We start from the raw sequence: 14113 nt of genomic DNA on the forward strand, positions 1-14113 counted from the left end.
ATTAAATTTCTCTCATAGAAAAATTTTATTCCTTGAAGTTTAAAAACAACACCAACAGTTGTGTCTCTCTCTCATGATTTTTCTTGTTTTGTTTACATAGAAAAATGTTATTCCTGAAAGTTTAAAAACAACACCTTGTAAGTTATTAAAAACAGGTATTAAGTTGCGTCTCTCTCACGTGTTTACAAATAAAAGAAGAAGAAAAGGAAAAAACTTTGCAATGTTCGTGAAAGTTAAAAGTGGTGGAAAATTTTACATAATTAAGATTTCTGATCCAGAAAGTGAGGATTTCACTTCGAAAGGAATACTAACTACTACAAGCGTTTACCAATGAAATACTTTGCCAATTCATGTTTTTCATTGTTAGTTGTAAACAAGCTGAATCTTAATGTAGCAGGCAGAGCATTTGTGTTGAAAGATCGCGACGGTGCCGACATTGATTTTGAGGAGCTGGCAGGAATACTATCGCAGTACAGTTCCTGTAGTTGTTTTTTGTAGAGTTTTGCTTTGAAGAAACCACTTTAACAACCAGCAGCATACATTTTAAGAAGGTAAGTAGAAATCTGTTTGATTCCTTTGATCACACTGTGGTACAGGATATTATGTCTTTGTGCATATGTTTGTAACAAGCAAAAGGAAACGAGATAAACACATGGTTCCTTTTGAGAATATGCATAGAATCACTTTCTGAGTCGATTTATGCATGTCCGTCCATCTGTCTGTGTTAAATTGTAAACAAAGTACAGGTCGCATTTATAATCTGATTTGGATGAGATTTGGCACAGTTCACTTTTTTGGCCTATTGAAATTGAAGAAAATCGGCCCATATTTAGATATAGCTCCCATATATAGTTTTGTCCGATTTAATGTAAATGGGGAACCAAAATCCCTATATATTATTCGATTTGTATGAAATTTGGCATAGTGTACTGAATTACGTCTAGAATGATGTATGTTAAGTTTCCTGAAATCGGTCAATATTTAAATATAGCTTCCATATATAGTTTTGTCCGATTTAATGTAAATGGTGAACCAAAGTCCCTATATATTTGACGATTTTGAAGCAACACTATTGCCAAAGCATCACTTCTTAACTCATTACCCGTCGGTCATAAACAAATTAGGACCACTGATTCACACTTGGGCAATGAGATATGAAGCTAAACATCGTGAATTTATTAAGGATGTACCAGTAATAAATAATTACAAAAATATATGCAAAACACTTGCATAGATATCAAACAAAAATTAGTGTCAAATGGGAAAACATATGCTTTAAGAATACATTTGTATTTAGTAAAATATCTCTGATTGATCTCAAAGATGTGAATTTAGCAATTCAAAACTATTTCTATAATATTAATGTACATTCAGAAGTACAGTATGTCAAGAATGAGTTTACACATTGAATAAATACACAATTTTCTCAACATTATTAGAAATTAACATAAAATATTTTTTTAGTAATTTTTTGATTTTTTTTTTATAATTGTATACATATGTGCAGAGATAAAATGCAAAAAAAAAAAACAGTAAGGAAAGTAGTAAAGTCGGACGGGGCCGACTATATGATACCCTTCACCACTTTGGGTATATTCAACAGATGAATCCTAACAGACGTCACATTTTTACTGGACCAGTAAAATGAAATTGGATCCATAAACATGTCATTCTGCAACCTATACTAAATAGAAGCTATATCTAAATCTGAACCGATTTCAGGAAACATATACCACCTAATTCATAACGCTGTGCCAAATTTAATGCAAACCGAAAGATATATAGGGACTTTAGTGGACTATTTACATAAAATCGGGCGAAACTATATATAGAGCTATATTTAAATCTGAACCGATTTACTCGAAACTTAACACACGTCATTCAAGACTCAATTCAGTACACTATGCAAAATCTCGTATAAATGAAAAGATATATGGAGACTTCGGTGCACCATTTACATATTTACATTCACGAAACTTAGCACACATCATTCTTGGCCTAATTCAATACACTGTGCGAAATTTCGTGCAAATAGAAATACATTTAGGGACTTTGGTGCATCATTTACCTTAAATCGGACGAAAATATATACGGGAGCTATATTTAAATCTAAACAGATTTTCACGAAACTTAGCACACATCATACTAGGCTTAATTCAGTACGCTGTGCCAAATTTCGTGCAAATCGAAAGATATTTAGGGACTTTGGTGCACCATTTACCTTAAATCGGACGAAAATATATATGGGAGCTATATCTAAATCTAAACCGATTTTCACGAAACTTAGCACACATCATTCTAAGCTTTATTCAGTACGCTGTACCAAATTTCGTGCAAATCGAAAGATATTTAGGGACTTTGGTGAACCATTTATCTTAAATCGGACGAAAATATATATGGGGGCTATATCTAAATCTAAACCGATTTTCACGAAAATTAGCACACATCATTCTAGGCTTTATTCAGTGCGCTGTACCAAATTTCGTGCAAATCGAAAGATATTTAGGGACTTTGGAGCACCATTTACCTTAAATTGGATGAAACTATATATGGGAGCTATATCTAAATCAGGACCGATTTTCACGAAACTTTTCAGACATCATTCTAGTCTCAATTCAATACGTTATGCCTAATTTCGTGCAAATCGAAGTATATATAGGGACTTTGGTGCACCATTTACATGAAATCGGACGAAACTGTATATGGGAGCTATATCTAAACTCAATTCAGCACGTTGTGCCAAATTTCGTGCAAATCGCAGGATATATAGGGACTTTGGTGCACCATTTACATGAAATCGGACGAAACTATATATGGGAGCTGTATCTATATCTTGACCGATTTTCACGAAACTTGGCAGACTTCATTCTAGACCTAAATGATTAGGCTGTACCAATTTTCGTGCAAATCGAAAGATATATAGGGACCGTTTACATTAAATCGGTTAAATATATATATGGGAGCTATATCTAAATCTGAACCGATTTTTCTCAATTTCAATAGGGTTCGTCCTTGGGCCAAATAAGTGACCTATGCCAAATTTCATCCAATTCGGATCATAAATGCGACCTGTACTTTGTTTACAATTTAACATGGACAGACGGACGGACGGACAGACGAACATGCGTAAATCGACTCAGAAAGTGATTCTATGCATATTCTCAAAAGGAACCATGGGTCTATCTCGATTATTTTTGCCTGTTACAAATATATGCACAAAGACATAATACCCTGTACCACAGTGTGGTGAAGGGTATAAATAGCAAGTTCAAACAAACACACATTAAAAAATATAAAAAAAAAACAAAAAATATTCAATTTTAACACAGTCAATTAACTCTTTTCACAAGAAGTAAATGTTAAGGTATATAGTATAATAATATTATTGAACACACATTTCCATAGCTTTAATATTTATTTGTATGGCCTCCCTTTGCATCTACCACACCTTGCAGACGTTTTTCCATTGAGTGGACCACCTTGGGCAAGTCATAATTGTTCGGTATGTTCTGCCACTCATCCAAAATTGCAGTTTTTATTGCTTTTATATTTTTTTGGTTGCCGTTTAGCCACCTTTTTTTCAAATAGACCCACAAATTTTGTATAGGGTTAAGGTCTGTGCTTTGGGCTGGCGTATCCAAAACTTTGTCACAGTTATAAAGAAGCCACATGCGCATTATATGTGACTTATGCTTAGGATCATTATCCTGATAAAATTTAAAATGTGGCTTGTTATACCTGATGAACCCAAAGTTCACAGCACTGGTTACCAAGTGCTTCTTTAAAATATCTAAATATTGTTGTGCGTCCATAGTTGTTTCAATAAAAGCTAAGTCTCCCACGCCTTTGCTTGATATGCACCCCCAAATCATTATTGAAATTTTTCCAAATTTGACTGTTGGAATGATGTTCTGCCTTTCCAGTGCTGTTAAAGGCTTACGCCATACTCTGTTTGGCCCATCGTTATAATATAACATAATTTTAGTTTCATCGCAAAATATAACGTTGTCCCAATATTCAGTCGGATGTGAAATGTTCGTTTTGGCGAAGGAAAATCTTTTTTCTATATTTGCTGCAGATAGTAAGGGTTTTTTTGCGGTCTCGCAAGTGGCGGGACAGAGACGTGGACTGGGGATTATACTCGGATCGTGTCAGGGAGGCAGCTATGCCAATAGAGGACTTTAGGCTACTGACGATAGACGATCGGATAAGCAAGGTATATCAGTGGATGTGTGCAGTAAATGATGCGCACCTTGGTAGACGCCGAGAGGCTAAGCCAAGCAAGGTCCCGTGGTGATCTATGCGGAGGTCAGTTCGACGCCTTAGGAGACTTTTCCAAATGGCTAGGCGGGCTAATGCGGAGGACCTAGCTCTGCGTAAGAATGAATATCTTGGTTGTCTTAGGACGTACAAAGACAGTTTAGCTAGGGTGAAAGACGAAGATTGGAGGAGATTTGTACTGGACAATAGGGATGACCCCTGGGGTACCGTGTACAAAGTGTGCAGAGGTAAAGGTAGAGTGACCGACGTGACGGCCCTGCAAGCTGGCAATTCATTGTCTTCTTGGAGTGAGTGTATAGAGACGTTACTGACATCTTTTTTCCCAGATGCTGAACGTGTCGGTGATATTCCACCGGTGGTGGAGATTGCTGATACGCCTCCTCTGGATAGCTCGGAAGTGGACGTAAATATTGGTCGGATCAAGTGTGGAAAGTCGCCCGGTATGGACGGAATGACTGGAAGGATGCTTAAGGCCATCTGGAAAGCCATTCCGGCCCATATCGAATCAATTTTTGAGAGTTGCCTTAGAACAGGATATTTTCCTTCCGTGTGGAAAGTGGCAAGCGTTGTGGTTCTCCTTAAGGCCCCAGATAGGAATAAGAGCAATCCCCGCTCCTATCGTGGCATCAGTCTCCTTCCGGAGCTTGCAAAAGCTTTGGAGAGGGTAATGGTGGCACGATTTTTGGAAAGCTATAGCGACGGTTTTGGCACAGAGCAGTTCGGGTTTAGGCAAGGCAGAGGTGTGGAGGATGCTTGGCTGTATGTTAGTGATGCAGTTAGTCAGTCGAATGCCAAGTATGCGGATGACCTTCTCATTCTTATCAAAGGCCGGTCTCGTGCCGAGCTGGAGAGTCGGGGTGAGGATGCTATGCGCATAGCGAATGAGTGGGGTGGTCGTGTTGGTGTGGAGGTGGTTTTCGACAAGACTTCGACGATGCTCCTTAAAGGGAGATTGTCGCACAGTCGTCCGCCACTCATTCGTTCTGGTGGTGTTAGTATTGGTTTCGTTTCCAAGGTCAAGTATCTTGGGATCATGGTTGCTGAATGCATGAATTTCACTGCTCATTTTGATTATGTCAGAGAGAAGATGTAAGCACTGGCAGGGGAAGTTAAGCGTATCCTTCGGAGCGATTGGGGCTTGGGCATGCGTGCTATGGTGGACTTTTTGTTGCTTGCGCAACATTTGGTGCACCTGTGTGGTATAAGGCAGTAACCACTTCGGTGGGCCTGCGCAAGATCCAATCTATTCAAAGGATTGTGCTGTTAGCGAGTATGCCCGTTTGTAGGACTGTATCTACGGATGCTTTGCAGGTTCTGTTAGGGGCAGCACCCCTTGACTTGGAGGTGATGCGTAGAGCTATCATCTTTAAGATCAAGAAGGGACTGCCGCTCTCTGAAGTTGATTGGATTTCCGCATCTGAACTGGCCGGGGATATGAGGAGGAACAAAGAACTCGTAAATGAGCGACTTGTGTCTAGGTGGCAGACAAGATGGAATGAGAGTAATAATGGTCGGGTGACGTACGCCTTTATCAAAGACGCGACCTTCGTACAGGATCGACCAGACTTTGGTTTTGGTCTTAGTCATGCACCGACTCCGCTAAGCTGCCGTGGTGAGTGGTTGCTTGCTCGTGGTGTTGGTGGTTGCTGGTGCCTACTGCATTGTCATGCCTATGGTAGTGTAGTGGCGCTTGGGGTGAGGTGTGTGTTTGCGCTGGAGGTGGTGTTGGTTTGGTTTGTCGCTCTGCGTGTGTTTGTGTGTATGGGTAGGTGCTGGTCGCTGTGTCTGTTGGTGGTGCCGAACCGTCCGTATGGACGTGTTTGGTTATGGCCATTGGTTGATGGTTTTCGGGTGTTTGGTCCGACGGGCTGGACATTCGTGAGGGTGTCTAGTCACTGTCCTGAGTGTGTGATCCGACGGGCCGGATACCCGAGTGGTTGCGGTCACTGTCCTGTGTGGGTGTGAGATGTGTGGTCTGATGGGAGGTCGTGTTGCGGTGGTGGTTTCGGTCGCTGTTTGTCTGTTGGTGGTGTCGAACCGTCTGTTTAGACGTGTTTGGCTGGGGCCCTTGATTGCTCGTTGTTCGGGTGCTTGGTCCGACGGGCTGGACATCCGTGAGGGTGTTTCACTGTCCAGTGTGTTTGATCCGACGGGCCGGATACCCGAGTGGTTGCGGTCACTGTCCTGTGTGGATGGTTGTGTGGACTGTGGTGAGGTTGGGAGGTTTTGTTGTTGGTGTGTGTGTGTTGTGCGGAATGCCCGTGAGGGTATTCTGGTGTTCCGGTGGTGTCCTTGGGTTTACTAGTCCCGGATCGTGGATCGAAACTAGTAGGGTCACCATTCCCGAACTTTGTAGGCTTGTGGAATGATCATTGGGTGAGGATGGAGACGGTGTGGGAATCAGCATCGAGAGGTGTTGGTTTTTGCATCTGTTTTCATCCTTTCTTTGTGGTCATTCCATTGTGGAGAGCCTGCAGTTACAAGTTCAAATGGTAGTAGCTTCGGCTACGAAAACGTGCAGAGTTTAGTCTGTGGGGGACCATTCCCGGACAAGCAGGCTTGTGGAATAATTGTTGGGAGGGGTGAGATGCATGGTGGCTACCAATATCGTGTGATGTTGGTGGCCACTTTTGCATTGTATCCCCTTTCAGCAATTGTTTCATTGTAGAGAGCCTGCATGTTTAGTCCTAATGGTAGTAGCTTTGGCTATGAAGCTGGGCAGAGGCTATAGTCTGTGAGTGACCAGTCTCGAACTGTTTGGGGTTCTACTGGTTATAGCTTTGGCTATGAACCTGACCGAAGGTTTCGGTGGCACGGGTGTCAGGGCCCCTAGGTCTGCGGATCTAGCCTGGCAGTTGGTGTTGGCCCTTCGGGGAGCATCGTGCTGGATGTGGTTTATACCCAAATCGCGGGGAGAGCTTTGGCTCGGTGTGGAGTTGCATTACAACCGGGTGCCTGACCCATAGAAAGGCAGGAGTTTTAGATGGGCTCCGCTCCTCATCCAAGGAGGTGATCGCGTCCAAATATGTGTGATCGATTGGTACCTGCATTTCGGTGTGGGGGCGTTGGTTGACGCTTGTTTTAACTGGTGTTTACAGCACCGTGGGGTAGGACCGCAAGGTAGGTACCCACGTACTCTAAGCATCTCTGTCTGTCGGACTGTTTCGTGAAAAACTTTAACACCACACTCTTCTTCGAGCTCCCTCGCAAGCGTCCTAGTGGAAATTTGAGGGGTTTGCTCGATTTAATACATTGTAAATTGTCTTTCGTGTCACTGAAAACATTTCCGACAATTCGATCACACTTTTTCCCAATTGGCGGTTGTAATATATCAACTGAATTGCACAAAGAGAATAACACTTATTGTTGTTGTTTACACGCAACAACAGTCGAACGATCAAACAGAGGAATGTATGTACATACGTACATACATTTATTTACTTATTCTTTTTCTCTGCCTCTGTCGATCGTTCTGCCGCTGGGCAATGTAAATAATATTGTCCCGCTATCCTGGTTGGTATACCAGAATATTGAAACAATAAAACATTACTATTTGAAACATTCAAAGAAACAAGAAGTCTTTTAATTTTGGTGACGGGCAAGCGGAAAAAATATAAAGTGAAAATACCCAACACACTTGTTGAGTGGAATATTGCAAAGTGCAAATAATTAAATAAAGAATATTTAAATAAACAACAAATAATATCTTGCTCGTGAGCAATTGCATATTGCTTAATGAAAATAAATTATATTGGAAATTATTACGGCCTTACACATTAAGGCAATTTGTGGAAGAATTGATAAAAGGCCAACGATCAGAGGAAACAGGAAGCTACAAGCAAATTACTTTCCCTGCTGTTGGAGAAATACTTGTATGAAGAAAAAAGCTTACTCTGAGGAAGATTTTGATTCTTAGAACGAGTGGACAATATTGCTGCCTCGAGAGGAAGACTTGCTTGCACCCTGGGACAAATCAAACATAGTGAGTGCCCTTTGGAACAACATCAAGATTTACCACGGAGTAAGTACATTAACATACTCAAGCCGAGCCCTTGAGTGAGGAGTTTGCCTAATTACATATTGGACAAATTCCGGGGTTGTCAAAATAGGCAATCCTCAAACATTGGCGACCGTGACAGGACACTTGTAAAGCGTCCTCATAACCTTTTATTTTTTGCTGTTGCATAACCAAGTGCATTTGGTATATTTTTTTGCCCGCCTTTCTCCGTCGGCCATATTTACGCCATTTTAAAAAATAAATTAGCGTCGTTTTTTGTAAGCATTTATCGACATTACTGAAACTAAAATTAGAGTGAGACAACATACTCTACATAAATTCTTTCTCCATTTTGCTGGAATATAAAAAAAACTTTGCTCGCTTGCTCTCCTTACGCAACATATTCTTGGTTGAGAAATTTTGTACAAACCCAAATTTTATTGGAACCAATAATCAAAATGATTAATAATGAACAAGCTCAAGTGTCCCAAAGGGAAACAACTATTGAGGAGCTGAAACAACAGCGTGGCTCATCTAAGGGTAGTATGACTCGGATAAAAAATATAATTGAATCCAATCCCTCTCTGTCTCATACAGAATTGGAATGTAGGTTGGGAATTATAGAGTCATACTACAAACAAGCCTCTTACTATCAAAATCAAATTGAAAGGTTGTCCCCTCAAGATACTGGTAGGGCTGAAATTGACGAACTTTATGTCACAATCAAGTCTCGAATTTTGACCCTCATTGGACAAGGCAGACGACTAAGCATTGGTGATCAGTCTTTTGTTTTGCCTCAAGCGCCATTAAGCAGACTACCAAGCCTCAAATTGCCCAAATTTGATGGGAAGTATTTGGAATATAAAAATTTTATAAATACTTTTAATAATTTGGTTCATAATGACCAAAATATATCCACTTCGGAAAAATTCAACCATTTGCTCTCATGTCTCAGTGGAGAAGCTCTTGCCACAATAAAGGCATTCCAAGTCACCGATGAAAATTATCTGAGTGCTCTTAGGAGATTAAAGGAAAGGTACGACAACGACACTTTGATTTTTCTGGAGAATGTCACAACAATGTTCGATCTTCTAAAATCAAATAAACCAGTTCCGAAGCAGTTAAAATATTGTTGATACGATTTCTGCTCTTTATAGTTCGTTAAAGTCCCTTGGCTCTTATGAAAAGATTTGTGACGCTTTCATAATACATCTGGCTATGAGCAAGGTTGATTCGGAGACAAAACAACGATGGGATGAATTCATAGACTATTCAAAATTACCCTCTTGGACTGAGTGTTGTTCCATGTTGGACAAGCGTTGTCAACAATTGGATGCTCAGTGCCGAAGATCAGCAAAACAATTTACTCCAAATCCAACAACAAATTACTCGCATAGTAATCAAAAACAACATTCGTTTGTAACAAAAAATGTGCCTCAAGATTTCGTTTGCACGCATTGCTCGAAATCGGGCCATATGATAACTACTTGTCAACGCTTTATTGTTTTAACTCCCAATCAACGGATTGATCAAGCTAAACAAAACAAACTTTGTCTCAACTGTTTAGCAAAAGGGCATGGTTACATACAATGTCCCTCAAAATATTCATGCAGATTTTGTAAACAACGTCATCATTCGCTTCTACATAAGCAAATCGAACAGGCATCTTGCTCTCAAGAAGAAGAACCATCACCTTCCTCTGCTGCCACACATGGTACTTTTCAGAACAAGCCTAGCCCTCAAGTGAGTAATGTAATTCTTGCTACAGCATTAGTATTGGTTCGTGACTCTGAGGGGAAGTTTCAACTTGGACGAGCTCTACTTGACTCATGTTCCCAGGTGAACTTTATAAGCGAAGGGTTCTGTAACATTCTGAACTTAAAGAAATGTCCAAATCATACTGATGTCTCAGGAGTTGGTTCTTCGAAATTAAAGGTTTCCTACAAAACACAAACTACGGTTCGATCTCGTCTAAACAATTTTAATTTATCTTTGGAATTTCTTGTCTCCCGAAATATTACCGGTTATCACCCCGATGAAAACATTTCAATTAAAGATTTTAATTTGCCATCTAACATAGAGCTGGCCGATCCAGAGTTTCATCGTCGTCGAGGAATTGATATGCTACTTGTAGCAGAATCTTTCTTTCAACTCTTGTCCGTTGGTCAAATAAAACTTGGAAATAACTTGCCCACATTACAAAAACACTTTTTGGTTGGATTGTCTCGGGGAAGTATACCAGCAAATAAATTAAATACACAACAATCAACTCACTCTATTGTGCAAAGTGAAAATATTTTCCAAGAACTAAATAAAAATATGGAGATGTTGTGGAAAATTGATACGGTGGAAAATAAGCGTCAGAAATTGTCTCTGGAGCAACAAAATTGCGAGCAGAATTTTCTGAAAAATGCCTCAGTTCAAAATGATGGACGTATTATGGTGAAGTTGCCCCTAAAGGGTGATCCAAATGCTCTTGGTGAGTCTCGTGATATTGCACTACGACGTTTCTTTTCCATGGAGCGAAAATTGAACAAAAATCCAGACTTGAAAACAGAATACTCAAACTTTCTCAGGGAATATGAAGAAATGGGTCACATGTCGCAAGTGATCACATGTCGCAGATGTCATCGATTTGGACTGACAGCTGATATTGTCAAAATGTATCGGCAGATTTTGGTCCACCCTGAGGATAGGAAACTCCAGTTGATTCTTTGGAGACATGACTCTACACAACCGGTAAAAACTTTTGCTCTTAATACCGTTACATACGGAACTGCCTCAGCACCATATTTGGTCATCAGAGCATTGAATTATGCTGCAGAACGTTTCCCCGAACCTTACGAAGTTGGGAAGTCTGTGGTCACAAATGATTTTTATGTCGATGATATGGTGACTGGTGCTGACGATCTTGCCTCTTTACAACGCATCAAGAAGGAGGTATCAGAAATTTTATCTTACTCTAAATTCTCACTATCGAAGTGGCATAGCAATTGCCCAGAATTGACTTCAATGGATGATGGGATCAAAGAGATGAAACTGGATGATGACGTCACTAGCACTTTGGGAATGACATGGCACTCAAACGATGATACATTCCACTTTGAGTTTCGGCCATCAAAAATGTATTCACATAATACTAAAAGAAATATTTTGTCTCTGACGTCAACCCTCTTTGACCCAATGGGCTTAATAAGCCCACTCATAATAAAAGCCAAAATCTTACTCCAACATCTTTGGATTATAAAATGTGATTGGGATGAATCAGTACCCCTAGAGATTGGCTCGGCTTGGAATAATATTATGGCGGATTATCGTAATTTGTCGCAAATTAAAGTTCCTCGATACATTCGAATGCCGAATTATACCAATATTCAACTTCATGGTTTTGGAGATGCCTCAATGAAGGCATATGGTTGTTGCCTGTACTTTCGATGCGAAGACTCATTCGGCAACATATCTGTACATTTAATTGCATCAAAATCCAGAGTTGCACCTTTAAAAACAAGAACTCTGCCTCGTCTGGAATTATGTGCAGCCCATTTACTCGCTACGTTCTGGAGCCAATTGAAAACGTATTTCAAATTTCCTATTTCAAAAATATATTTCTGGTCGGACTCTCAAATTACCCTTCATTGGATAAATTCGCATTCATCAACTTTGTCAACATTCGTGGGAAACCGAGTAGCAGAAATACAAGAAATTTGCAATGATGTCTCTTGGAATTATGTCCCAACGGACCAGAATCCAGCCGATTTAGTATCTCGAGGTTGCTCTGTGGACGACTTGTTGAATTCAGCTTGGTTCCAAGGTCCTTCCTTTCTAATGAGTCCAATTCCCGATTGGCCAAATTGTTCCGGTCCAAATGTAAGCGAGTGTGAATTGCAATTGGAGAAACGCAGAACCACTTTGGCAGCAAAAATTTAAGGATTGCCCGATATGTTAAATATTGTCCATAAATTCAGTAGCTATTTAAAATGTCTCAGAATTTTCTCATACATTTTTCGTTTTCGTTCAAGGAAAATTCCGAAAGAGGTCACAATAACTCCAGATGAATTGAAACATTCTCTTCACAGAATTGTATGGCTAATTCAACAGCACTATTTCACAAAGGAATTTATGGAACTCTCAAAACATGGTTCTGTTTCTGGTCAGCTGTCATCTTTGGCTCCGTTTATAGAAGAAGTTGCTGGAGTGCCGTTAATCCGTGTAGGTGGTCGGTTGTTGAATTCAAATCTAACTACAGATGCCAAATTTCCCTTGCTCCTACCAAAAACTGACCCCTTTGTTAAAAATATGATAATTCAGATCCATCGTACAAATTACCATGCTGGCCCTAGGGCCTTAGTGTCTTTGGTACAACAACAATTCTGGATAATTAATTGCCGGTCTTTGGCAAGACAAATGGTTCATCACTGCATACATTGCTCGAGGTACAAACCAAAATTGCGGACCCAAGTGATGGGTAACTTACCCAAGGATCGAGTAACTGGCTCTCGTCCATTTGAAGTAGTTGGAGTCGATTTTGCTGGCCCTATACCCACATACCTCAGGATCCGCGGAAAGGGTCCATATAAATCCTATATAGCTGTGGTTGTGTGCTTTGCAACAAAGGCTGTCCACCTTGAAGCGGTCTCAGACTTGTCCAGTGAAGCCTTTATAGCAGCATTAAAGCGTTTCATTGGTCGCAGAGGTGTTCCTACCAAAATTTGTTGCGACAACGCCACCAATTTCATTGGCGCTGAGAGGAAATTAAATGATTTTTACCACCATTTTCATCAGGAGGCAAATAAGGCAGCCATTGCAGATTTCGCTTCAACAAAATTTATTGAATTTTCCTTCATTCCTCCCAGGGCCCCTCATTTTGGCGGATTATGGGAAGCGGCCGTAAAATCAGCAAAAGGTCACTTGTTCCGAACGCTACATAATGCTCGACTGACTTTTGAAGAGTTATCAACAGCCCTGGTGGAAATTGAGGCAATTTTAAATTCACGTCCCATTGGCTCGTTATCAACGGATCCCAACGATTTGGAAGCTCTTACTCCTGGGCATTTATTAATAGGTTGCCCTCTGCAAAGTGTTCCAGAGAAGACAAACTTTGACTCGGAGATATCTCATTTGCAACACTGGCAGAGAATATCAGCAATAAAGTCTCATTTTTGGCGCAGGTGGCACATCGAATATCTTGCTCAACTTCAAAATCGCTATCGTTGGAAAAACCCGCAACAAAATTTGAAGGTCAATGATTTGGTGATTGTTCATGAAGACAATGTCGCTCCGATGAAATGGGTTCTTGGTCGTGTCACACACATTGTCCCTGGGGTAGATGGCTTTGTTCGAGTGGCCGAAGTAAAAACACCACATTCAACATTTCGACGTCCAATCGCAAAATTAGCTGTTTTACCCCAAGATGAAAATTTGATTGAAACCGGAGGTTTCAATGGGGCCCGGCATGTTAAATCCCTTTAATTATTCTTATTAAATTTATTTAATATTTTCTGGCTCAAGGGTCATTTAATTTTATTCATAAAATTGTGTAACATTTTTTATTTAAAAAATACTTAAATTAGTGTAAATTATATTAATTTATTTTCACGATTGTTTGTAATGCTATTTAATAATATGTTTGCACCAAACGAGAGCCGCCCTAATGCCCTTTTTGTTATTCCTCTTTGTGTGATGTACGTGAATTCGCCGCACAAAGAGAATAACACTTATTGTTGTTGTTTACACGCAACAACAGTCGAACGATCAAACAGAGGAATGTATGTACATACGTACATACATTTATTTACTTATTCTTTTTCTCTGCCTCTGTCGATCGTTCTGCCGATG

The 14113-nt window shown here is 40.2% G+C and overlaps 1 protein-coding gene across 1 annotated transcript; it reads left to right on the forward strand.

Annotated features, from left to right (window-relative positions):
- The first annotated feature begins 12739 nt into the window (after positions 1-12739).
- On the forward strand, positions 12740-13747 carry LOC133336003 (uncharacterized). Its single transcript, XM_061544294.1, has one exon. The coding sequence runs from the start codon at positions 12740-12742 to the stop codon at positions 13745-13747; it is 1008 nt and encodes a 335-aa protein (XP_061400278.1).
- The last annotated feature ends 366 nt before the right edge of the window (positions 13748-14113 follow it).

This window comes from Musca vetustissima, unplaced genomic scaffold, assembly GCF_032173495.1.
Source record: "Musca vetustissima isolate MV318-11 ecotype Yass unplaced genomic scaffold, APGP_CSIRO_Mvet_v1 utg1222, whole genome shotgun sequence".
NCBI classification, from domain to species: Eukaryota; Metazoa; Arthropoda; class Insecta; order Diptera; family Muscidae; genus Musca; species Musca vetustissima.

Bases quoted from the DNA above. Each gene is read 5' to 3' on its own strand.
- LOC133336003 (XM_061544294.1), top strand. From the start codon at position 12,740: ATGGGTAACTTACCCAAGGATCGAGTAACTGGCTCTCGTCCATTTGAA.